The sequence below is a fragment of the Budorcas taxicolor genome, chromosome 2 (assembly GCF_023091745.1).
Source record: "Budorcas taxicolor isolate Tak-1 chromosome 2, Takin1.1, whole genome shotgun sequence".
Taxonomy (NCBI): domain Eukaryota; kingdom Metazoa; phylum Chordata; class Mammalia; order Artiodactyla; family Bovidae; genus Budorcas; species Budorcas taxicolor.
In genome coordinates this window covers 23,180,870-23,207,474 of record NC_068911.1, presented here as the reverse complement: position 1 = coordinate 23,207,474, position 26,605 = coordinate 23,180,870, and the positions used below count along the sequence as shown (strand labels likewise).

At 38.2% G+C, this 26,605-nt stretch overlaps 1 protein-coding gene across 1 annotated transcript; it reads left to right on the top strand.

The window, feature by feature from the left end:
* The first annotated feature begins 936 nt into the window (after positions 1-936).
* LOC128063714 (cytochrome b-c1 complex subunit 2, mitochondrial) lies at positions 937-26,412 on the top strand. The gene is made up of 14 exons (XM_052656531.1): positions 937-1,073; positions 4,106-4,189; positions 4,286-4,435; positions 5,497-5,561; positions 6,897-6,953; positions 7,148-7,272; positions 8,822-8,919; positions 10,529-10,586; positions 13,931-14,026; positions 14,349-14,548; positions 18,956-19,036; positions 20,636-20,712; positions 22,721-22,874; positions 26,253-26,412. The coding sequence occupies exons 1-14, from the start codon at positions 1,041-1,043 to the stop codon at positions 26,334-26,336; spliced, it is 1,362 nt and encodes a 453-aa protein (XP_052512491.1). The 5' UTR covers positions 937-1,040; the 3' UTR covers positions 26,337-26,412.
* The last annotated feature ends 193 nt before the right edge of the window (positions 26,413-26,605 follow it).

Genomic DNA, 26,605 nt, shown 5'->3' with positions numbered 1-26,605 from the left:
TTTTCTTTCCCCATCAGTCACATGAGGCTTTCCTGACAGCTCAGTTGGTAAAGATTCTGCCTGCAACGCAGGAGACCTCGGTTCCATTCCTGGGTTGGGAAGATCCCCTGGAGAAGGGAAAGGCTACCCACTCCAGTATTCTGCCCTGGAGAATTCCATGGACTAGTCCATGGGGTCGCAAAGAATTGGACTGAGCGACTTTCATGTTCTCTCCGCAGTCACGTGACTCTCCACATGCAAGCTTCCGCTTAGAAGTCTCTCTCTCAACCACTCACACCACTACTATTCAAAACATTTTAATTTTTCTAAAACAAAACTATAGTTCAGTTTTTATTTTCTAGATAACCCCAGCCTAGACTATTAACTCCAGGACAGCAAGACCTTCGTTGTACTGATTTTCTAAACTTCTGTCTCACCCAGGTGTATCCCCGGCGTGGTCTGGCAGTTAGAGAAGCGAATTGATTGGACAAGGCCTGTGTCCTCATGGAGCTAATGACCCGAAGCCTAAGTCTCTGCAGAGAAGAGACTCTAAGAAGAGCCTGCTCTAAGAAGAGCAGACAGATGAAGGCCTTTTAAAGCCTCCGGCTGCTACGGAGCGGGAAGTACTGCAGTTCAGATGGCTTAAGCCCAGACGCCGCGGGTGGAATCCGGGAAACCCGACTCTTTCATTGGACAGTCCGGATCGGCAGGATCCAAAGTGGCGGGGGGGGGTGGTGGTGCTGCGATGTGCTGTCACAGGAGTAGTCAGAAGATTACAGAGTGGATATCCAGGCCAAAAAGAGAACTAAAAAAGCGTTAACTTGAATTATCTTCTAAATACTCCCTTACGAAATTATACATCTCTGTATCCTATGTCTTGGAGGAATTGGACTGGCCCAACCTCCACGGAGCAGTAGAGCGCAGCCGGTCGTCTAGAGAGTCCTTCACGTAAGAGACGTGGGAAAGAGTGTCGCAGGGAAAGCTGGGCCACTGCCGCTCTCCGCCACCATCTTGCTTTCCTCTAAGGCGGCAGTGACCGCGGCTCAGAACAGTCTTGAGCAATGAAGCTGTTAACCAGAGCCGGGGCCCTCTCGGTGAGCACAGCTGGCGGGCTTGGGAAAGGGTTGGAAAGCAGGTGGTCAGCAAGGTCATACGGACCGGAGTTGCCTGGTTTGGGGCTCTTGGGCGCTGGGCTTCGTTCTGCCCTTCAGCTGAACCCTGCAGGCCAACTGGGCTCCAGGCTGGGTGGGTCAGGCGTTGGAAGGCCCGCTCGTGCTCTGAGCGGAGGAGACCTAATGCAGGAAAACGTGCAGAGTGAGAGAGAGAGGGCTTGAGAGCAGAGGTGAAGCGATTCGGTGGAGACACCTTTGAAGGTCATTGCTGCACTTGCGTGCAGGTGAAGGAGCCCGCGAAATATGGGTCGCAGGAGGCCGGTGTAGACCTAGCCCCCCATCCCTACCCTATCAGCTGCTGCCTTTGTTTCTTGGCATATCATGTAGCATCAGCTGCTCCAACTGTTAAACGGGCTTATGAGTAAAATCATAAGAAAAAAAAAATGAGCTAATACCTGTATCGCGTTTTTCAGTGAACCTGGAACTTGATTGTTACTGTCGTGTCCTGGCTGCATAAAGTGTGCTTTTCTTGATCTTGTTTTTATCCAGGAGGGGTTCTTGGCCTTCCCTTTAGAGCTTCTTAAGGCTCCTCCTCCATGTCAGAGTGACACATAGCTGTCACTTGGGGAAAACTCCAGTATCGGTGTTATATCATTGTGGACTGGTGGTTATCAAGAGGGGACAGTTTCAACCTCTGAGTTTAAAACAACTCTTCGAGGCCAATCTTGCCCCCAGGGGACATTTGGCAATATCTAGAGACATTTTTGGTTGTGACAACCTGAGGGGCGGGGGAGTGCTACTGCTGAACATCCTTCAGTGCTCAAAGGTACCCACAACAGAGTTATCCAGCTAAAAATACCAGGAGAGCCTGGGTTGCTAAGTAACGTAGTAATCTAGAAGTTTCTGAAAAACCAGGGAATGGAGTTTCCAGGTACTTAATATTTAAATAGATAAACTATGATTTATACAAATGACCATGATTTAGACTGTAATTCTCTTAGCCTTCTTAGCACCCCAAACTAACCAGTGATTTTAATAACCCTTAGAGGGAAGTCCAGTTGGACTGGCAAAAGAGCTCAAAACCTCCTCCTCATTCATTCCATCCTCACCTTTCAGTAGAAAAAAGAACTCAAAGGTAACAGAGTTGAAGAGGACCAATGTAAACAAATTGCAGTAAGCTTGAAAGCAATTGTTGTTTCTACTTAAAGCACTTACTTTACATAAGAATAAATTTATACATCTTTTGTTATTAAAACAAAATAGTAATTGTATGGACAGTTACTAGGATAAATCTTTGCAACAGGTTTGACTGGAACAAATTATAGAAAGTACATTATCAACAAAGTGTCACTGCTCAGGCACATTTGAGAGGAGAGCACCTAAATCTACCTTAGCGACTGATGTGCCCACATATCTTAAATTTTTTACTTTTTGGAAAAATCAAAAGCTAGAAACACTAGTAGAGTTAACTGTACCACACCCAGCGAATGAAATTGTTGATAATAAAGCAAAGCTAATGGTAATTTATAATTTGAAAGTGCTAAGGAAAGTTATGACCAACCTAAACAGCATATTAAAAAGCAGAGACATCACTTTGTCAACAAAGGTCTGTCTAGTCAAGGCTATGGTTTTTCCAGTAGTCACATATGGATGTGAGAGTTGGACTGTAAAGAAAGCTGAGCACAGAAGAATTGATGCTTTTGAATTGTGGTGTTGGAGAAGACTCTTGAGAGTCCCTTGGACTGCAAGGAGATCCAACCAGTCCATCCTAAAGGAAATCAGTCCTGGGTGTTCACTGGAAGGATTGATGTTAAAGCTGAAACTCCAATACTTTGGCCACCTGATGCAAAGAGCTGACTCATTTGAAAAGACCCTGATGTTAGGAAAGATTGAAGGGAGGAGGAGAAGGGCAGATGACAGAGGATGAGATGGTTAGATGGCATCACCAACTCAATGGACATGAGTTTGGGTAAACTTCAGCAGTTGGTTGATGGACAGGGAAGTCTGGGGGTCACGTAGTCACAGAGAGTCGGACACAACCGAGGACTGAACTGAACTGAACAGCAAATGAAAACTAGGAACCAACTTTTTGACAGTACAGCACTGAAGCTGAATGCACAACCAGCAGCCCTCCTGGACAACATGAAGTAGGAACGATGCAGCCTCTGAGGGGCTCCTTGGGAAACTCAGGCAGCATGTTCATTTAATCCTGGGAGTACTAAGGTTTAATTCTCCACATCTCCACTAGTAATCTTATGATCCTTAGACATAATCAAAATTAATTCTGTGGCATTGTATATCATTTGCCAAAAAAAAGCTGAATAAAATTACACATTTTTGATTCATTATCTGACGTTTAAGAGGATCCCTTCCCATGGCTGCATATTACATTTGAGAATCTGCTGTGGGTGTACCTATTGTTAATCTCAGGGTATATTAGTCAAAGAAGATTTTAAAAAAAAACCTTTAGTTGTGTAGTCTTAATGTAGCACAAAAGAGAGTGAAGATACTATGGGAAACATTTGGGGCTTGGATGAAGTTTTCTTTGATATGCTTTTTAAAGGTTACTAAAATAATTTAAGGAAATGAAGTCATTGGAAAGTAGACTAAAAAGATGAGACTCTTTAGGCAGATAAGAGAAGCAGTAATGCTAAAATCTATAAAAGGGTATGAACGTGGCTATTCCACACTTTTTGAAAAAGTTCCAAAGCATTAGAGCCTAGAAAGGACCACTGGGAGCTCTAGTAAGGTTGTTAAAAGGTAAAATAAAATGCAGTGAATCTTTATATAAGAAATGAACATGTTCAACTCAGTGTTTCTTCTAGCTCTACAGATCACAAGTAGAGATTTAAGAGTGGCATGGGTAAACTGGTGGGTTAGTTAATACGTTAATCAGCTGAATCCTCCCATGGAGTTTTTTTTTACCACTGAACACCCTCTATTGCTTGGGCCAACTCAGATACAGTGCACTCTCCTTTTGAGAAATGTGGTAACCTGTCTTTTTTTTTATTTAGAGATTTTATTCCCTCAAAGTTGCTCCTAAAGCTAAAGCCACAGCAGCCCCTGCAGGAGTGCCTCCACATCCTCAGGACCTCGAGGTTAGTCCCCTGAGTTACTCACTGGACACACAGACGCCTTACTGTTCTTGGTAATATAAAGACATTCATCACATCCCTGATTTATTTTATATACAGTTTACCAGGTTACCAAATGGTTTAGTGATTGCTTCCCTTGAAAACTATGCTCCTGCATCAAGAATTGGTTTGTTCATTAAAGCAGGCAGCAGATACGAGAACTTCAACAATTTAGGAACTTCTCATTTGCTTCGTCTTGCATCCAGTTTGGTAAGCATCCTTACTATTTCCGTGTGTTTAGAAATCTGTGATATCTTGGTGCTACAGAGAAGAAAAACTAAAAGCAGCACCCCTATGTTAGTTTCCTGGAGCTGCCATAACAAATTACTTCAAACAGTCTGGCTTAAACAACAGGAGTTTATCCTGTTGCAGTTCTAGAGGCTAGAAGTCAAAGTCATGGTGTCAGTAGAGCCATACTCCCTCTGAAGGGTCTAGGAAGAATCTTGCCTTTGTCTCACCCACAGCTTCTGGTGGTTGCCAGCAGTCCTTTTCATTCCTTGGCTTGCGGCTGCATCATTCCAATATTGCCCCTGATTTCATGTGGCCCTGTCTGTCTGTGTTTCTGTGTCCAAATATCCCTCTTACTGAAGGGCACTCTTAGCCAGCATGACCTCATTTTAAATATTTACATCTGCAAAGGCTATTTCCAAACAGGGTCACTTTTGTAAGTTCTTGGGTAGACATGAATTTTAGTACAGACCTCTAATATAGCATGAGAAATCACAGGATACTTATCATAGAGAAGCAGTAAATTAGCGCCCATCCAGATGTTCATGCTAGAGCATAAGGAATCAGTAAAAAGACAACATTTTTAGGGTGGCGAGACACATGTACATCCATGGCTGATTCATGTCGATATATGGCAAAAACCACCACAATATTGTAAAGTAATTAGCTTCCAATTAAAATAAATTAATTTTTAAACAATAAAAGAATCATGTACCAAAAAAGGACATTTTTAATTTTTAAAAAGAAGTGCCAGAAATTGAAAGAAAATTACTTTTTCCCATATGCAAATCGCTTTCACAATAGACTGATGAATCCAACAAGCATGTATTTGATAACTGATTTTTTATCTAAATGTACTTTATATAAAAATCTATACTTGTGCTTTTGGGTCAACTTTGTTGGGTATTTCTTAAAAGGAGGCAGTATTTTTAGTTAGTGTTCCTTTTGAATTTAATGACAGACATTAGATTTTGACATAAAGTGATGTTTGGCAAACTTGGCATTAAAAACTACCAAAAATGGTTGTTTTTTTCTTTTCCAAGACTACAAAAGGAGCTTCATCTTTCAAGATAACCCGTGGAATTGAAGCAGTTGGTGGTAAATTAAGGTTTGTTAAAAATAAATAATCAGAAATAGTGAAAACACCAGAAGATGATCAGTTGTAAAGGCACTTTTCTCGTGTTATCAAGGTGGTTAACAGTTTCTTAAGGCACAAGAAGGAAAAGACTGATGAATTTGACTGCATAAATGTAAAACATCTTTATGCCTGAAAGTAAAAATCTAAGTAACTAAAAGTAGGTATTTGTAACATATGTAATATGGAGAGGGTTATTTGGAAAAATAAAGAACTGCAAATTAGGAAAACAACCAAAGAGTAAATGGATAGGAACAAAGATAGGAATAGGCTGTTCCCAGAAGAGGAGGCCAGAAACAATGATCTTTACTTACAATCAGCAGTTCAATACCATTTTATACTGCTGGTGGGAGTATGAGTTGATACAGCTACTTAGGAAAGAATCAAGAAATATCAGTTAATATTAAAAATGAGCATATTCTACAACCTAACAGTTTTTAATCCACATGCACAAAGGAATTCTTTATGTTGTGACTGGAAATCTAAATGCCTGTCTTTAAAGAGGTGGATAAGTAAAGTATGATATAATAATATGCTGGGACTACTACAGTTAGGAATGAACAGCAGTTAAGAAATGAATTCAGTCTGTATCAACATGGCAGACTTAACAAAATGTTTTGTGGAAAACAAGTTTTAAGATTTTTTGGAGGTATGAGGAGGTTTTTAACAAAATAATATATAATGCTTATAATTATGTTTGTCTCAAGTGGGAGAAAGTGTGAGAGCCTGGGAAGGATACAAAGAGATCTTCAACTTTAAAATTGCCTTTTCTTTTTTAAGTTGTGGTAAAATATATATAAGATAAAATTTACCACCTTTAACATGTGTAGTTCTATAATAAGTGTCATTGAGCAACCATCACCACCACCCATCTCCAGAATGTTTTCATCTTCCCCACCCCAAACTCTGTAGCTATTAAACACTACCTTCCCTTCCCTCAGCCCCAGGCAAGCACCGTTCTGTGTTGTTTCCATGATTTTGACTAGGTACCTCATATCAGTGGAATCAGACAGTATTTGTTACCTTTTCATGACTGACTTCACTGAGCAAAATGTTTTCAAGGTTTATCCAAGTGTAATATGTCAGGACTTTCTTCCTTTCTGTCAAGTTGAAATACTTAACTCTTTTCTTATTTAAGATTTTTTTAAATACTTAAAATCTTTAGTTGAGTGTGCATATTTTTGTTCACTATTACTTATACTTTTTATCCTTCAAAATATTTTTTCCAAAAGATTGATTTCATGAAGATATAAGAGAAAGCTTATTCTTCTGATTTAGATAATTCACTGTAATTTATTTTTGACTCAGCGTGACTTCAACAAGGGAAAACATGGCCTATACTGTGGAATGCCTGCGGGATGATGTGTGAGTACCTGTGATACTTAGTTGCTCAGTTCTACTCTTTTTTTTTTTTTTTCAATGTGGCATGACCTCTGATGTTGGTTTTGGATTATTATTCACAAACTGCCTAAAGTTGAATAAAAAGCATTACAGTTATGTAGAATGGATGTTCGTTTTAAATTTTTGACTGGTAACTCTGAGCTTCATGTCTTCTGTAGTGACATTCTAATGGAGTTCCTGCTCAATGTCACCACAGCACCAGAATTTCGACGCTGGGAGGTAGCTGCCCTTCAGTCTCAGCTAAGGATTGACAAAGCTGTGGCTTTTCAGAATCCACAGGCTCGTAAGTGCACTTTTAGATTATATTCGGTTGTTTCTAAGATACTGGGATTTCGAGAAAATCAATTTTTAGAGGAATAAAACTGCTGTTGAAATTCTTTTTCTCCTTGGGTTTGAAAATACGCTTTCCAAAAATTTGTCCACTTTTTAAAACATTGTTCATTTCTAAACATTTGTATTGTTGATTATTTTTCATCATGTTAATATGTAAATTTATTACAGAATCCTAGGCCTTTCACCTGTGTTTTATGCCCATCCTCCCACCGCTGATTTTTTGTTTTGTTTTGTTTATTTATTTATTGGTTGCACTGGATCTTCCATGCTGCGTGCAGATTTTATCTAGTGTGGGGGAGCAGGCTTCTCTTGCTGTGGAGCATGGGTTCCAGGCCTGCAGGTTCAGTAGTTGTGGCACACAGGCTTAGTTGCAGCACACAGGCTTAGTTGCTCCTCGGCATGTGGAATCTTTCCAGACCAGGGATCAAACCCATGTACCCTGCATTGGCAGATGGATTCTTAGCACTGTGCCACCTGGAAAGTTCCCTGGTGTTTTTTGTTTTTTAACAGTCTTTTATCTTTAATTGAAGGATAATTACTTTACAGTATTGTGGTGGTTTCTGCCTTAAATCAACATGAATCAGCCATATGTATATATATGTCCCTCCCTCCTAAACCTCCCTCCCTGTCCCATGCCTCTAGGTTGTTTCAGAGCACCCCCTGGTGTTTTTTAATGATTGTTTTACTTACACCAAATCTGGCAGCAATTTATTGCTGCTGCTGCTACTTCTACTGTTATATATTACTGCTGTTGTTTAGCCAGCTCCCTTTTATTGGGTTTTTCCAAAGCAATCAACTTAATTTAAAAAAACCTTTTCTGTATTCATGTTTGTGTTTATAGAATGTTTGGTTATATAATCTTGACAAGCATATCTGGCAGAACCAATCTGTAAGATAAAAAAAGCACCACTGATTCTCAGATAGTACTTCTGGTAGGAGCAGAAATGTGCAGGTAGCCCACTGAGGTATAAACAGGCGACCAACTGCAGGGGCTCAGAATGGCATGGACTTCATTCACGTGCAGGCCTGTCAGGTGTCTGGAACATAGTGAGTGCTTGACTCCTGTTTGCTCATATTATATTTCATGGTGATAACTTTGTTACCCCAGACCTTTGATAAAAGAAATAGACAGAATAGTAAAATTGTAGAAAAGATGACTTCTGTGTCCTGAGTAGCTTTCTTCCCCACTGGTAGCAGTGAGGCTCCAGCCCTCATCCTTTGTGCCTTAACAGTTATTGTAGTCTCCTGGCTGGTATCTCTTTGCCCAGGCATACCTCTTCAGGTGGATTCTGACATTTATAGGCTGCTATCAGAGAATCTTATTTTTCTCAGCACATTTGACTGGCAGAATTTTAGAAGTTGCTAGAGGTTAAATGATAATAAATTTTCAATGCTTGAATGCGATGACCAAAGTTGTATAGTTGTTTTCGAGGCTCTCTACATGGTGTTGTCTTTATTTAAGCAATGTTTCTGTAACTGCTTCTTTACTTATTTTACAGACGTCATTGAAAATTTGCATGCTGCCGCTTACAGAAATGCCTTGGCTAATTCCTTATATTGTCCTGATTATAGGATTGGAAAAGTAACACCAGATGAGGTACTGATAAAACACCTTACATATTTAAATGTGCTCATTTTCACATTAATTTGAATGTTCATCTACCACTCAGTTTTGTTAGCTAATTTTCTTGTCTTCTAATTTAAGAGATTCTCTTGCTTGCTTTTTTTTCCCATCACTTTGCTGCCTTTTTCTTTTTTTTTTTTTTTTTTTTGCCTATACTACGCAGCTTGTGGGAGCTTAGTTCCCCTACCAGGGATCAAACCCATGTCCCCTGCAGTAAAGAGCAGAGTCCTGAACCACCAGGAAATTGCCCATTCATCAACTTGCTTTTTAACTAAAATTCTGTCTGAACAGTTCTTGTGTATCTTTCAGCTAAAAAAAAAAAAGTGTTTATTATGAAAGGGCCAATTCCCTGGTGGGGAATTACAGAAATTTCAGAATTACGTTCTGAACAGAAATTTCATTCATTCATACTTTATGAATTCATTACAGAAATTTCATTCATAATTTATGAATAGAATGTATTAAGGGGTCCCATTTTTCAAAAAGTAAGGTGTGTGTATCATAGACAAATACCAAGATATTAACCATGATTATCAAAGTTACTAGCATTTTTAAAATGTATCCCTAGGCTAAAGGAAATTCTTAAGAAATTGGTGCTGGAACACTTTGAGCAAAAGCAGCATTCAGTAGAAAAACATCACCAGGAAAAAAATATAATATGACTTTCCAAGATGGCTCCATAGATGGAGACAGCATTCGTTTTAGGGCACAAATTCTAAATAAACTGAGCTTCAGCAAGTCTAAACATTAGTCAGGGAACCTTGTAAGCCACCCCCCTACCATGAATTTTTAACACCACAGATATACTGTATATCTGTTTATGCACTGTATGTATATTTGTACTTTATATAGAAAGGATTTTTTCTTTTTTTTTTTCCCTTCCCCCAAGAAGTAATTTTCACTCTCTTGGGAACAGTAGTATAGTTGAGAATGCATGTTTTAGCCCTACTTTTATATAAAGATTCCAAGATCTCACATTGAATCTACTGTATAAGCCTATATCAGTAGGGAGACATTAACGAATTTTTTTTAAGCTCCCAAAATAATTCTGTAATCATCCAAGTTGGAAACCCTGGTATAGACAGTAACTTAATAGCAAAAAAATCTTCAGACAGGCAAGAGGAATATAGTGATATAACTGTTAACTCTACTGTAGAATGTTAACAACAGTGCTTTATTACTACCTGTATAAAGATGAACCTGATGTACTACTTAAATCACATTATAATAAAAATCATAAACTTCGTCCCATTTCTTCAAGTTCAAGCCAATATGTGCTCTTATTTTTGTTTTGTTTTTTCATTAACAGCTTCATTGAGATGTAATTTACATACCATATAGTTCACCATTTAAAATGCACAATTCAGGTTTTTATTCTATTCACAGAGTTACATAACCATCACTACATTCAGTTCTAGCAATGGTTTTTAAAAGCTCAATTTAACTCAGTACTAGGTAGTCCCTTATAGTTTATTACAGCAGCTTTTAAGCCTGTTTATTTTCTGCTAAACTGCACTTTGACATTTTTATAGTTCTTTATATTTATACCAGTATAACCAGATAAATGTTTTTACTTTCTCAGTTACATGACTATGTACAGAATCACTTTACAAGTGCAAGAATGGCTTTGATTGGACTTGGTAAGTTGGCAATTCCCTGCATGTCAGTTTGCTTCTTTTAAGAGTAGTTCTTTTAACTGACAAACATAGAAACAGACTTATGGTTGCCAAGGGGGAAGCACAGGAAAGGGTTGGTTTGGGAAGAGCAGATGCAACCTATTATGTATAGAACAGATAAACAACAAGATCCTGTGTTATAGCACAGGAAGCTATATTCAATGAGAAGGTAGAATTATCCTTGAAACTGTAAAATCAGATACTATCATATGTAACTGTGTATATATACATCTTTTACAGTTATATCAACATCTAGATAACTTACAGTTCCATGTTTCTTGGCTCCCAGAGAAAGTGGTAGATAGTCAGGAAATTCCTGAGGTTGCTGACTTTTCCTTTTGTAATTGTTGGGGTAGTGAAGGGGACACCTTTCCAGTGCATTGTAATTCTATCACTATATTGGTAATCAGCCTCAATGTATAATATACTCACTTGGGTATTTTCTTAAATTCTGATTACACAATTCTCCATATGTTGTTCTGTCTCATTTTAGAAAGTGGTTAATCGAAAAAAGAGAAACTAAGGTGCGCTCTTAGTAGATGCTGCACTTACAGTTAAGAATAAAGATATTGTTTCATTGTCTCTGTATGAGTTACTTTAAAAAAGAGTAGTCCCTTAAGCTATAATTATGTGATTACTGGATTGAACAGAATTTGAGAACTACCCTGTGTTATGTCAGAAAGTCAGTATATGATAGGATTTTTATGTACATAATTTTTTAAATTTATTTGGCTGTGCTGGATCTTTGTTGCTGCATAGCCTTTTCTCTAGTCGCAGAGAGCGGGGGCTACTCTCCAGTTGTAATGCACAGGCTCCTCACTGTGGTGACTTCTCTTGTTGCCGAGCACAGGCTGTAAGTCTTCAGTAGTTGTGGCGCACAGGCTTAGTTAGAGATCTTCCCAGGTCGAGGATCAATCCCAGACCTGTGTCTCCTGCATTCGCATGCAGATTCTTTATCACTGAGCCACCAGGGAAGCCCTGATAGGATTTTGATAGCTAGTCTTTCATGGAAACAACCTGAATGTCCACTGACAAATGAATGGATAAGGAAGATACGGTACATATATACAATAGAGTATTATTCAGCCATTAAAAAGAATGAAATAATGCCACTTGCAGCAACATGATGGATGTAAACGTTATCATATTAAGTGAAGTAAGTCAGAAAGAGAAAGAAGTACCACATGATATCACTTATACATGGAATCTAAAATACAACACTAATGAACATATCTGTGAAACAAACAGACGCCTAGAGAACAGAATTGTGGTTGCTGAGGGGTGTCAGGGAGGGAAGATTGGGAATTTGGGATTAGTAGATGCAAACTGGTATAGATAGAATGTATAAGCAACAAGGTCCTGCTATATAGCACAGAGAACTACATTCAGTTTCCTGTGATAAACCATAATGAAAAAGTATATGTATAACTGAATCACTTTCCTGTACAACAGAAATTAACACAACATTGTTAATCAGCTATACATCAATAAAATTTTTAAAATATCCCCAACACAGTTTTACAGCATGTAAATAAATCCTCCACAACTCTGAAAAGAAAAAGGCTAGTCTTTTTTTTTTTAAGTACTAACTTTTAAATTCTTTACAGTATTTGCAAAACCTATGACAAAGGCAAATTTCTCTAAGCAAAGAGCTTTTTACAAAGAGCTTTTAAGTACAGTTTAATAGAAAAATCGACAAAGGGATGAACAAACAATTCATGCAAAAAGTGTGTTATGTGTGTATACAATTATTGTAAAAGAGGTAATAACTAAGAAATTTTTAATCTGTGAAGTTGGCAAAAATTAAAAGATTGACACTACCCAGTATTAACCAAGGTATGGAGAAATAGGCACTCAAAAATTATTGGTAGGAGTATAAACTGGTACATTTTTGGAGGTCTATTTTAAGAATTTACCCTGCAGAAATATTTTGATAAGTTTACAAAAGAATATTGTTTGCAGTAGTTGGATTTTGTTCATTTGTTTTATAAATAATAATTGAGGTATAATTCACATTGTGTAAAATTCACCTTTCTAAAGTGTGTAGTTTGTGGTTTTTAGATACTCAGAGTTGTGCAGCTATTGCCACTATCTAATTTCAGAACATTTTCATCATCCCCAGAAGAAACCCCATACTCATTAGCAATTACTCCTCATTCCACCTCCTTGCATCTGACAACTGGCAGTCTACTTTTTATCTGTAGAGAGCTGACTATTCTGGACATTTCATACAAAGAGAATTATACAGTAATAGCTTCTGCAACTGACTTCTTCCACTTAGTCACTTAGCATGATGTTTTTAAGGTACATCCATACTACAGCATGTACAAATGTTCCGTTCCCTTTTCTGGCTGAAAAATATTTCATTACATTTTGTTCATTCACCATTTGGACATTTGGGTTGTTCCTGCATGTTTTAGCTATTAAGAATATAAACATTCACGTGTAAGTTTTTTAACAAAATATCTTTTTCATTCTTTTGGGTGTATACCTAGGAGTAGAATTGCTAGGATTAGGATATAGGATATCTCTCTGTTTAACACTTTGAAGAACTATGAATCTGTTTTCCAAAGCAGTTGAACCATTTTATTTTCCCACCAACAGTGTATAAGGATTCCAGCTTCTCCACATCCTCACCAATATGTACTGTCATATGTCTTATGAGGTGGTATCCCATTGTGGCTTTTGATTGTAGTGATTGATAACATTGAACAACTTTTTTTGTGCTTTTTGGCTGTTTATGTGTCTCCTTTGGAGAAATGTTCATTCAAGTGCTTGCCATTTTTTAATTGGGTTGTTTGTTCTTCATTGTTGAGTTGTAAGAGTATTTTATATATTCTGGATACTAATCCTTACCAGATACATGATTTGCAAATATTTTTCCCGTTTTGTGGAATATCTCTTCGTTCCTTTTAAAAATGCCTCTTGGTGCTTATTGCAGTATTGTGCAGGCATCAGTCATGTCCATCAGGAAGAGATTGATTAAATAAATAATGGTACATCAGTATAATAGAATTCTTTATAACCATTAAATGTTTGGTGTAGTCCACTCAGAAGTAAATTACAAAAGACAGTTTAGAAACTATCAATAGAAGACACCATTTTAAAAATAAAAAGGATAATATTAGTATTTACATAGGAAAAAGGTTCTAGATGAATATATAATAAAGCTGTAAATGCATATCTCTTTAAGCATTATAATATTTTAATTATATAATGAAGCATTTTTAAAATAGTAGGTATTTACAATTGTGTTTTAGAAATTCTGGTTCTGTAGTGTTTTTTTGTTTGTTTGTTTCTACTGACAGGTGTGAGTCATCCTGTTCTAAAGCAAGTTGCTGAACAGTTTCTTAACATAAGGGGTGGCCTTGGTTTATCTGGTGCAAAAGCCAAGTACCATGGAGGTAAGCATTTTGTTCTGTTAAGGTTAATTTACCAGGATGCCGCCTCTCCCCCACAATAGCATATTGGAGTACAATAGGCCTGATTGTTTACTACTAAACAGTGTCAATGTGGAAAGAGAGAATCATTGTGGAAAGTATCAATTGCTTGGGTATTATGTGTTAAGTATGTTTGTGAATGTGTTGGGGGAAGGGCAGGATAGCAAGGAGAAGACCAGGCCAGAGAAATGCTTCATCTTAATGCAGTAATACCGTCTAATAGAGAATATTGAAGAGTAAAACCAAAAAATGCTTTCTTCTTTGCTCTTTCTTTACATGGCCCCAGGTGAAATTCGAGAACAGAATGGAGACAGTCTCGTCCATGCTGCTCTTGTAGCAGAGAGTGCAGCCATAGGAAGTGCAGAAGCAAATGCGTTCAGTGTTCTCCAGCACGTCCTCGGTGCTGGACCACATGTTAAGAGGGGCAGCAATGCCACCAGCTCTCTGTACCAGGCTGTTGCCAAGGGAGTTCACCAGCCATTTGATGTGAGTCTGAACAGTAAACATCTTTCCTTTTGTTTTCAAAGGCTTAATGTTTATAGTGTTGTCCTGGGAACTTAATCTAAGTGTTAATCTGCTTTTAAAATTTAAGATGACTCAAAGAAAATCTTTGTAAAATAGAAGAGGCAGCCAGGCTTAATTTTAGTACCTTAGTGGGTCTATCAAAAACTTACTGTTATTCTAATATAAAAATAAGAATTGAATGCTTAAAAAATCCAAAATTCCACTCTCTCTCGGAGTTTGCTGAACTTCATGTCCATGAACTTCATGTGCATGTCACCCTGCTTATTTAACTTACATGCAGAGTACATCATGAGAAATGCTGGGCTGGAAGAAGCACAAGCTGGAAGGAATCAAGATTGCCGGGAGAAATATCAATAACCTCAGATATGCAGGTGACACCACCCTTATGGCAGAAAGTGAAGAAGAACTAAAGAGCCTCTTGATGAAAGTGAAAAAGTTGGCTTTAAAGCTCAACATTCAGAAAACGAAGATAATGGCATCTGGTCCCATCACTTCATGGCAAATAGATGGGCAAACAGTGTCAGACCTTATTTTTCTGGGCTCCAAAAGCACTGCAAATGGTGATTGCAGCCATGAAATTAAAAAACACTTACTCCTTGGAAGGAAAGTTATGACCGACCTAGACAGCATATTAAAAAGCAGAGACATTACTCTGCCAACAAAGGTCTGTCTAGTCAAGGCTATGGTTTTTCCAGTGGTCATGTATAGATGTGAGAGTTGGACTATAAAAAAAGCTGAACACAGAAGAATTGATGTTTTTGAGCTGTGATGTTGGAGAAGACTCTTGAGAGTCCCTTGGACTGCAAGGAGATCAACCAGTCCATCCTAAAGGAGATCAGTCCTGGATGTTCGTTGGAAGGACTGATGTTGAAGTTGAAACTCCAATACTTTGGCCACCTGATGCGAAGAGCTGACTCATTTGAAAAGACAAATGAGAATACTGATACTGGGAAAGATTAAGGGCAGGAGGAGAAGGGGACGACAGAGGATGAGATGGCTGGATGGCATCACTGACTCAACGGACATGGGTTTGGGTGGACTCCGGGAGTTCGTGATGGACAGGGAGGCCTGGCGTGCTGCAGTTCATGGGGTCACAGAGTCGGACACGACTGAGCAACTAAACTGAACTGAATGTCTATTAAGTCGGTGGTTCTGCCTAACAGACTGATCCTCTGCTGCCCACTTCTTTTGCCTTCAATCTTTCCAAGCATCAGAATCTTTTCCAATAAGTCAGTTGTTTGCATCAGGTGGCCAAAGTATTAGAGCTTCAGTTCAGTTCAGTTCAGTGAACTTAATTGAAGCTTAAGCTTCAGCAATAGTTTAGGATTGACTGGTTTGATCTCCTTGCAGTCCAAGGGACTCTCAAGAGTCTTCTCCAGCACCACAATTCAAAAGCATCAATTCTTCGGCGCTCAGCCTTCTTTTTTTTTTTTTTTTTCGCTCAGCCTTCTTTATGGTCCAACTCTCATATCCATACATGACTACAGGAAAAACCATAGCTTTGACTATATGGACCTTTGTTAGCAAAGTGATGTCTCCAGTTTTTAATAGCTATCTAGGTTTGTCTTAGTTTTCTTGCCCTGGGGCAAGCGTCTTACTTTCATGGCTGCAGTCATCGTCCACAGTGATTTAGGAGCCTACTCTTTCACCCTCATTCTGTTTGCTTTCTACCATCACGGTGGTATCATCAGCTTGTGATACCTGGCATTTCACATGATGCACTCTGCATATATAGCCTTGGTTGCGCTCCTTTCCCAGTTTTGAACTAACACCAAAAAAAGGTGTCCTTTTCATCATAGGGAGTCAAGAGATACCTAGAATAACAGGCAAGTTTGGCCTTGGAGTACAAAATGAAACAGGGCAAAGGCTAACAGAGTTTTGTCAAGAGAACACTTGAGTCATAGCAAACACCCTTTCCAGCAATACAAGAAAAGGCTGTTCACATGGACATCACCAGATGGTTAATACCAAAATCAGATTGATTATATTCTTTGCAGCCAAAGATGAAGAAGTTCTGTGTAGTAACAAAAAACAAGACTGTGGCTCAAATCATGAGTTCCTTATTGCAAAATTAAGGCTTAAATCGAAGACAGTAGGGAAAACCACTGGCCATTCAGGTATGACCTAAATCAAATCCCCTATGATTACACATAGGTGATGAATAGATTCAGAGGATTATATCTGGTAGACAGAGTGCCTGAAGAACTATGGATGTAGCTTCGTAACATTGTATAGGAGGCAGTGACCAAAACTGTCCCAAAGAAATGCAGGAATGCAGCGTGGTTGAGGAGGCTTTACAAATAGCTCAATGAAGAAGAGAATTGAAAGGCAAGGGAGAAAGGGAAAGATGTACCCAAAACTGAATGCAGAGTTCAGAGAACAACAAAGAGAGAGATGAGAAGGTCTTCTTAAATGGACAGTGAAATAGAGGAAAACACTAGAATGGAAAAGACCAGCAAGCTCTTCAAGAAAATTGGAGATACTAAGTGAACATTTCATGCAAGGATGGACACCATAAAGGATAGAAACAGTCAGGACCTAACAGAAGCAGAAGAGATTAATAAGGGGTGGAAAGAATACATGGAAGAACTATACAAGAAAGGTCTTAATGACTGGATAATCATGATGGTATGGTCACTCACCTAGAGCTGTACATTCTGGAATGTGAAGTCAAGTGGGCTTTAGGAGGCATTACTACTATGAACAAAGGTAGTAGAAGTGAAGGAACTCGGCTGAGCTATTTAAAATCCTAAAAGATGATGCTGTTAAAGTGCTGTACTCAATGATAAAAAGTAACACAAAATTGTAGGGTTAAGTATTGTTCATAATTTCAGCAATAGCACATGCCACAGGTAGGTTATGTTTTAGTAAGTCTTTGGCCATTTGACATTTAACAGTGGAAATTAAATCAGTCTTCTCTTTATCCTTCCTTTTAATACTTGAGTGGTTGTGTCAGACTTTTTTTTTTAAGCAGAGGAGCCTTTTTTAATACCACTTCCAAGCTGCAGTGCCCAACACAAAAGCTTTTGCTTTTAAAAAAGTAGAAGGCTTACTTGACAGTGAAACCCTTGGAATCTTCTAAACAGAGCCATAGGGGTCCATGGAGCACAGTTTTCAAACCATTATCTTAAATTAGTCCTAAATTAGAGTTCCTCCAAATGGTCTTTCTTCCAGTCTGTGATCTACTCTGTTTTCTTTTTTTCATGCTTTACTCTTTTCCATTGAACGTTAATGATGCTTTGGATAGTTGGAGTTTAATCCAGTGACATAATTTAACAGAAATTCCTACTTTAGAATTTGGCCAGAAATTTGGAGAATGACTAGGTTAGTCTCAGAATTGTAATTAAACTTCAAGTGATTGAAGTGCATATCTTTGTGTGCTTCATATAGACCAAACCCATGGTTTTCAAACTTCACTTGGAATATAGTTTAAAATTCGGGCTCCCAGACTTCATCCGTAGTGATCTGAGTGAGTGGCTCTGTTGTGGGAACCTGAAAGTGTGTTTTTTATAACAACTCAAGTGATCCTTGGACCCCAGGTTGTCATTGCTGGTAAAGAACCCACCTCCCGAAGCAAGAGATAGAAGAGATGTGGTTTCGATCCCTGGGTCCAGAAGATCCCCTGCAATAGGAAATGGCAGCCCACTCCATTGTTCTTGCCTAGAAAATTTCCGTGGACAGAGGAGCCTGGCAGGCTGCAATCCGTGAGGCTGCAGAGTCAGATACAGCTGAGCACACAGTGCTCAGACACACATGAGTGATCCTTAGGTTATTGGTCCACATAAACACTGAAAAGCACTTTACTAGGATGTCATATCCACCTCAAGGAGCTTAACACTCGACTCAGACTACACACAGAAATACCCCTGTTTTCCAGAGGCTAAACTTTTTGCTCCCCTGGACACCTGCTACTAAGCAGGAAAAGTTTTCTAACCCTTTGACTTTGGTCTGTAGAAAAAGAAAAAGTGAACTGGTGAAAAGGAAGTCGCCACCAACAGAGGGAAGAAAGCAGGTTTGTCTCACGTCAAGGACATGATCTGCATCACTCAGCTGTACTGAGTCTATAGTAGTAATGTAGTAATGTTTACCGGTTACTGTTTGCATTAACCCTTAATCATCAGAAGGTTAGAAAATACCAAGGAAAGTGAGCAATCCATTTTAGAAAGAGTTAAATGAGAAAAGTTATAGTTCTGAAACAGGTAACCTGTGTACAGAACACTTCAGTCCTTAATAGAATCAGTTAATTGAAATATTAATTCATCTCTTTGGTTATACTGTGAAGGTACATATTTTTTCTAGTCAACCTTAGGGAAACTGTACCGTTTTACCTGGTAGAATGACCTACAGTAAAGTTTCATTATATTTCAGGTTTCTGCTTTTAATGCCAGTTACTCAGATTCTGGACTCTTTGGGTTCTACACTATCTCACAAGCTGCATCTGCTGGAGATGTAAGTTGCAAACTGAAAAATTCTCACCAGATTTTTTTCTCCTGTTAACATTTTTTTAGTAAAAATATAGAATGTTTGAATACAGTGATTTGTCCGATCTCTGTCTAGTGTAATATCATTAAAGTGTTACCTGCTATGGAAGAAAGTTAGGAATGGAAAATGTATATACTGATCCTTCCAGGAAAGAGGGGGGAAACGCCTCCTTGGTATTTTGGTTTTGTGTGGACATGTGGCATTAAGTTGCCTCTAAGGTATCTAAATGGAGAACTCAAGAGATGTCAAGGCCAAGATGTATACTGGGAGTCCTCAACAGAAAAAGTGTGTTGAAATCAGGGTTACATACAAAAGTTTGTAGGAGAAGAAAACTGAAGGTCAAGCTAAGGGAAATGGCCAAGAAAACAAAAAGAAGAGAAACTGGTATATTTGGAGACCAAGAAAGAGAGACTGGTTAACAATCTTTTGATCTACTCTATACTAACATCCCTTTAGTTACCACAGGGAAGTCTGGTAGTTTCAGCAAACTTGGACAATATCAGTTTTTACAAGACAATTGGAAGTGAACTATAATTTACAATATTAAGAAATGAATGAGAAGAAAGAAATGCAAAGTTGGTGCAGGTATAGGGGAGTGGGTGGGATTTTAGTAGAGTTTACACTGAGAGATTAAGTAGGAAGAGACAGACATTCATACTGAAAGGAAAGAAATTGGAGTGAATGTAGGAGATAGGAAATTATAGGTGGATTAAATCTGTAAAAGCAAGAGCAAGCAGGATCCAAAGTATAAATAGACATTTTATCCTTGGACATAAAGGCTGATGGGAGAACAGGATATCAGAGATGAGGAAGTACATCCCTGGTGAGGTAGGAAGCTAAATCATGTTTAATTCATGGATTTAGGCTAAAGAAGTAAACCCCGAGGGACATGATAGATTGAAAGTGAACAAGGAACTAGAAGATGTTGACAAAAATGGAAGATATGGATAGCATGATTAAAGACAGGCCAAAGGTCTTGGAATTCAGGATTTCAGAGTTCAGGTCTGGGGTATGGCTATGGAAACAGGTAGCTCACTTGGAGGGTAAAGTAAGTTAACAGACCCCAAATGATGCCAAGGTTGGGATGGAGCAAATCATGGACCAGGTTTATTATACCCACTCACATCACTAGAACTTGATTCCTTCATGACTCCAGCATTCCAGGCATGGACAGTCTTCACAGATTGGCTCTGTATGGTTTACTGCTTTCTTCTTAGTGAATAGTAAGAGAGAGCAATATTAATTACATGATGCTTTGAGAGCCTGGGGAAATTTAAAAGGTGCTTATTCTTCATAAGCAATTATAAATCCCTGAGTTTTCTTTTCCTAAACCCTACTGCCATCCTCTGCCCCCTGCCCCTTAATGTTTATAAGAAGCTTGGCTACTTGGATATTGTACAAACAGCTGCTTTATTGGAAGTGTAAGCAGCATCTAGTGACTTAACGAATTCCAGATGGACACAACTATTTCCATCTTGTGTTTCTGCCTCTTAGAGGAGCATCTGGAATACTGCAGGAGACTCTGGCACTGATCAAAGATGACCAGCTTTTACTTCTCCTTCCTAGGTTATCAAGGCTGCTTATAACCAAGTAAAAACAATTGCTCAAGGAAACCTTTCTAATCCAGATGTCCAAGCTGCTAAGTAAGTTTCAATATTAACTTTCAATTATTGGAAAGCTGTATTTTTTCTAGTTACAATGCTATTGTAACAAAGGTACAATAGGATTGAAAAGTATGAAAAAGTATTTAAAGGAGAGGAAAATACATTCCTACCACCTAGAGATATAATTGTTAACATTTTGAATATTTTCTTCACCATTTTTAAACATAATTGTTAATACTGCATATATAGTTGTTAATAAATAATTAAGATATATAGTTGTTAATAAATAATTATTACTAACCAATGATTTCTCTTTATAATGTGGTTTTCATTTATTCAGATTACTGAATTAATTGGTATGTCAGAATATACTTGTTGACAGTTGGAAATTGTAAACTATAAAGGATATCTTTGGGCTTAAAAAAATTTCATATTTCACATTACTTTTTGGTATAGATTTGCAATTGAGCCAAGAGTTATAAATATTATAATGAAAGGCTCTGCATTAAAATATATGTTTGTGTTTATATATTTTGCAGTCACAGTATTAAAAGGTTGTACCAGTTTATAATCCATCATCAGGAGTGCCTGTTCCACCATAACCACTAGCAGCTTTTTTTTTCCTCTTTACTGATTTGATAGACAATAAGATACCTGTTTAAAAAATGGCAACATCCATCTATTTGGTGATCTTTAAATCCCACTGTCTTCACTGTGCTAACAGCAAGTGCTAACAAACACCTGTTAACTCAGTAGTTCTGGGAGTTTCTCTAAAAGAGAGAAACTATGGACAGAGTTACAAATCAGCTTGCATTTTCATACAGGAGATGAAAACATTTAAATTTGATTTCATCCATTTAGGACAATTCAAAACGTAAATCCTAAAACTCAGACAGTCTTCAAGATCATTTAGTATTGTCCACAAAGGAAGTTATGATGGTGAATTACAACCCAGGAGGGAACAACCTTTTACCATTTCTCTTCTCATTAGTATTATTACATATTTCACACTGTACACACTGAAAAGTACATCTCTCAAATGTACAACACACTTTATTAAATGTTGTATACATGGAACCAAGGACTGATAGGGTGCAGCTCTACATGACTGCATCAGAAACAGATGCTTATAACAAACTGAAACACTGGATAAACTTAGGAAAAATCTGTTTCAAGTCTTAATTTATTTAAGAAAATTTATTTGCTTAATAAGTGTAGAATATTGGTTGTTAATGCCAAGTTCCGTTTATTTCCTGCCATTTTGATGGAGTTGATACATTTTTGGTAAGGTTCTTAGTCCTGTATTGAAAGAGAGAAAGTGAGGTGTCATTGCTGAAGGGACAAACTAATAATCTCTTGGTAAAGTTTACTGCAGGTAAAATCTTTTTTCAGTTAAGCTGACAGTGTGGTAAAATTGCTACATTAAGTTGTAATTATGTCTAAATGGAGGTCTTGCTACAGAGTTTGAGTTAAATAACTCAAGTGCCTTATTGAACACCAGTTTCTTTCTGGGATAATTATGAATTGGATTGTATTTCAAATTGACGCTTTTGTGCCCATATTTAAGCTGTAGGAGCTTATTCTATATTCTCCTATATTCTCCTTCCCCATTTGTTCTGTCCTCAATGAGACAAATCCCAGTCCACAGCATGCTGTTAAAGGGACAGTGAGAAGAGCCTACACAGGTATTTTCTTTAGTAGAGATGTCTAATATTATCACCAAAAATATATCAGGAAACTAGAATTCCTTCAGTAATCAAGACTTCACACTAAAATATTTTTAACTAGAGCTGAGTTCTAATCTAAAAGCAAAATGCATTCTTTCGGGTTTTTAGTATAATCTTATAATGACAGCTTTCAAAATGATAATGTAAATAATAAAATAGTTGGTAAACTGAAGAAATGGAATGGAGACCTTTAGTACTCTTAAAATTTCAAAGCTGTTAGTTTGCATATTTACTGAAACATGTTTAAGGATTTAGGAACATACTTTAACTTGCTCCATAAAACTGGCTTCTGCTTTACTTACATACCTTTCACTGGACAGGAACAAGCTGAAAGCTGGGTACCTGATGTCAGTGGAATCTTCTGAGGGTTTCCTGGATGAAGTTGGGTGCGAGGCTCTAGCTGCTGGTTCATACACGCCGCCATCCACAGTCCTTCAGCAGATTGATGCGGTAGCTGACGCTGATGTCATAAATGTAAGCAAATGAAGATCTGTTTAACATCACATAACTTGTCCTTAATGACGCCATTTCAGAAGGAATGCATAAGGACTGTAAATGCTATTCTCAGGGTATTTGGTAACTGTCTGCCTGGTGTGGAGGCAGAGGCTCAATCCCATCAGATCTGCAGATAGCTTCCTTGTCAACTCAGGAAGTCTATGTATCTTCCTTATTCAACTAACTTACCATTAGGTTAAACTATTTTAAATTTTTAAAGGTCAAGAAGAGTCCAATATTGGCAGTTTCATATGATTCAATCTAATCGTCAAGTTTGGTATTTTTCCTCCTCACTCTGAAATAAACTTTCTATCCTGCCAATCCTTCACAGTCCACCATCTCAAGATTTTCTTTAGTCTTCTCAGCCAAAGACATTCTCCTGCCCTTGTTCTCTTTTTTTTTTTTTTACATATTGTTTCCTATAAAATTGACTGGTTTTGAGGATTTAGGAACATATTTTAACTTCCTTGAGGATTTAGGAACGTACTTTAAGGACTATGTGTTATACCTCATTGTGTTCCCTACTATGCCTAACAAGTACATGAACTGCAAAATGAACCCTAAATCAGTCCTTTCTGTATTACAAATGCCAACTCCCCTTTCATGTCATGGTCTCAACCATCTTCTCACCAAGGGGTCTATCCTTGTGGATAGAAAAAACATGAAGGTTATTGGAAGATAGCAATACTGACTTGATTTCACTTGGCGCCTAAGTTCATCATCGTTGTTGTTGTAGTTCAGTCACTCAGTTGTGTCTGACTCTTTGTGACCCCATGAACTGCAACATGACAAACTTCTCTGTCCTTCACCATCTCCTGGAGGTTGCTCAAACTCATGTCCATTGAGTCAGTGATGCCATCCAACCATCTCATCCTCTCCCGTCCCCTTTTCCTCCTGCCTTCAATCTTTGCCAGCATCAGGGTTTTTTCAAATGAATTGGCTCTTTGCATCAGGTGGCCAAAGTAATTGGAGCTTCAGCATCGATCCTTCCAATGAATATTCAGGACTGATTTCCTTTAGGATTGACTGGTTTGATCTCCTTGCAGAAGTCTCCTCCAATACCACTGTTCAAAAGCATCAACTCTTCAGCACTCAGCCTTCTTTATGGTCCCACTCTCACATCCATACGTGACTACTGGAAAAACCATAGCTTTGATTATACAAACCTTTGTTAGCAAAGTAATGTCTCTGCTTTTTAATACACTGTCTAAGTTTGTCATAGTTTTTCTTTCTTTCAAGGAGTAAGCATCTTTTAATTTCATTTCTGCAATCACCATCTGCAGTGATTTTGGAGCCCAGAAAATAAAAGTCTGTCACTATTTTCACTGTCTGCCCATCTATCTGCCATTAGTGATGCGATGGGACCAGATGCCGTGATCTTAGTCTTTTGAATGTTGAGTTTTAAGCCAGCTTTTTCACTCTCCTCTTTCACTTTCATCAAGAGGCTCTTTAGTTCTTCACTTTCTGCCATAAGGATGATGTCATCTGCATACCTGAGATTATTGATATTTCTGCTGGCAGTCTTGATTCCAGCTTGTGCTTCATCCAGCCTGGCATTTTGCATGATGTACTCTGCATAGAAGTTAAATAAGCAGGGTGACAATATACAGCCTATGTACTCCTTTCCTAATCTGGAACTAGTCCACTGTTCTGTGTCCAGTTCTAACTGTTGTTTCTTGACCTGCATACAGGTTTCAAAGGAGGCAGATAAGGTGGCCTGGTATTCCCATCTCTTTAAGAATTTTCCACAGTTTGTTGTGCCCACGCAGTCAAAGGCTCTGGCATCGTATAATGAAGCAAAGAATTCCATAATTCTGGAATTATCTGGCTTTTTCTGTGATCCAGCAGATGTTGCCAATTTGATCTCTGATTCCTCTGCCTTTTCTAAATCCAGCTTGAACATCTGAAAGTTCTCAGTTCACATACTGTTGAAGCCTAGCTTGGAGAATTTTGAGCATTACTTTGCTAGCATGTGAGATGAGTGCAATTGTGCGGTAGTTTGAGCATGCTTTGGCATTTCTTTTCTTTGGGAGTGGAATGAAAACTGACCTTTTCCAGTCCTGTGGCCACTGCTGAGTTTTCCAAATTTGCTGGCATATTGAGTGCAGCACTTTCATAGCATCATCTTTTAGGATTTGAAATAGCTCAGCTGGAATTCCATCACCTCCACTAGCTTTGCTCATAGTAATGCTTCCTAAGGCCCACTTGACTTTGCACTCCAGGATGTCTGGCTCTAGCTGAGTGATCACACCATTGTGGGTTATCTGGGTCATTAAGATCTTTTTTGTGCAGTTCTGTGAATTCTTGCCGCCTCTTCTTAATATCTTCTGCTTCTGTTAGGTCCATACCATTTCTGTCCTTCATTGTGCCTGTCTTCGCATGAAATTTTCCCTTAGTATCTCTAATTTTCTTGAAGAGAGCTCTAGTCTTTCCCATTCTGTTGTTTTCCTCTCTTTCTTTGCATTAATCATTGAGGAAGGCTTTCTTATCTCTCCTTGCTATTCTTTGGAATTCTATCTTCAGATGAATATATCTTTCCTTTTCTCCTTTGCGTTTCAGTTCTCTTCCTTTCTCAGCTATTTGTAAGGCCTCCTCAGACAACGATTTTGCCGTTTTGCATTTCTTTTTTCTTGGGGATAATTTTCATCACCGCCTCCTGTGCAGTGTTACAAACCTTCGTCCATAGTTCTTCAGGCACTCTGTGTATCAGATCTAATCCCTTTAATCTATTTGTCACTTCCACTGTATAATTGTAAGGGATTTGATTTAGGTCATACCTGAATGGCCTAGTGGTTTTCCCTACTTTCTTCAGTTTAAGTCTGAATTTTTTAATAAGGAGTTCATGATCTGAACCACAGTCAGCTCCAAGTCTTGTTTTTGCTGACTGTATAGAGGCTTTATCATTGTATACTCTTCCAAATGGTTGTCCTTGTCTTACATACTGTACTGTCACGAGTCCAACCCAGCTGCCTCCAACACCATCTTTATTTAAAAAGCTGATCTAAGTACCACTCCTCATGGTACTGCATTTGACGTAAACTAACAGACTTTGAATTCTAAAGTAGTGGCATAAAGAACACTAGGATATAGTGTAACTTTGACAAGTTAGCAATTGGTGTATTTTCGTTGACTCAGACTATTTGCCATTGTAATACAGACGCAGAGGCAGACAGCCGTGCTCCAAGAGACTACCGTGTTTTGCAGTGTCAGAAATTCCTTTTCCCTCTTTAACAGCTACTGTCATCGGTAGAGCACCACGTTCGCTCAGTCACACAAAGTATGAAATATTCAGAGTAACAGAACTTTGTCTATTTGCTTATTTGTATTAACTTTTCTGTCTTTGTTTCTGTCTTAAAGGCTGCAAAGAAGTTTGTTTCTGGCCGGAAGTCAATGGCAGCAAGTGGAAATTTGGGGCATACACCTTTCATTGATGAGTTGTAATACTGAATCCCATATTGCAGGAAAGAACTGAACGTTTTGTCAACCCAGAGCAGCAAATACATAAAAGTGAAAAGTCTCTAATGTAACGTTTATCTTTTTTTCCAATGAGATGAAATATAAAGCATAAATATAGGTAATTGTGCCCAACTGACCTAAAGTCAGTAAAGCATTCTATTTAAATGTTTTTCTTGCATTTTTCCTAATCAGTTAATCAAGAGGTATTTGTTTTATGTTGAGTTTTTGCTTTAGATGCTTTTAAGGAGAATAGG

What these genes read in the sequence shown, in the direction of transcription:
- LOC128063714 (XM_052656531.1), top strand. Translation starts at nt 1,041, where the DNA reads ATGAAGCTGTTAACCAGAGCCGGGGCCCTCTCG. An exon ending in GAAAAGTAACACCAGATGAG is followed by an intron (nt 8,920 to 10,528) that starts GTACTGATAAAA and finishes TTACTTTCTCAG; the next exon opens with TTACATGACTATGTACAGAA. An exon ending in CTGACGCTGATGTCATAAAT is followed by an intron (nt 22,875 to 26,252) that starts GTAAGCAAATGA and finishes TCTGTCTTAAAG; the next exon opens with GCTGCAAAGAAGTTTGTTTC.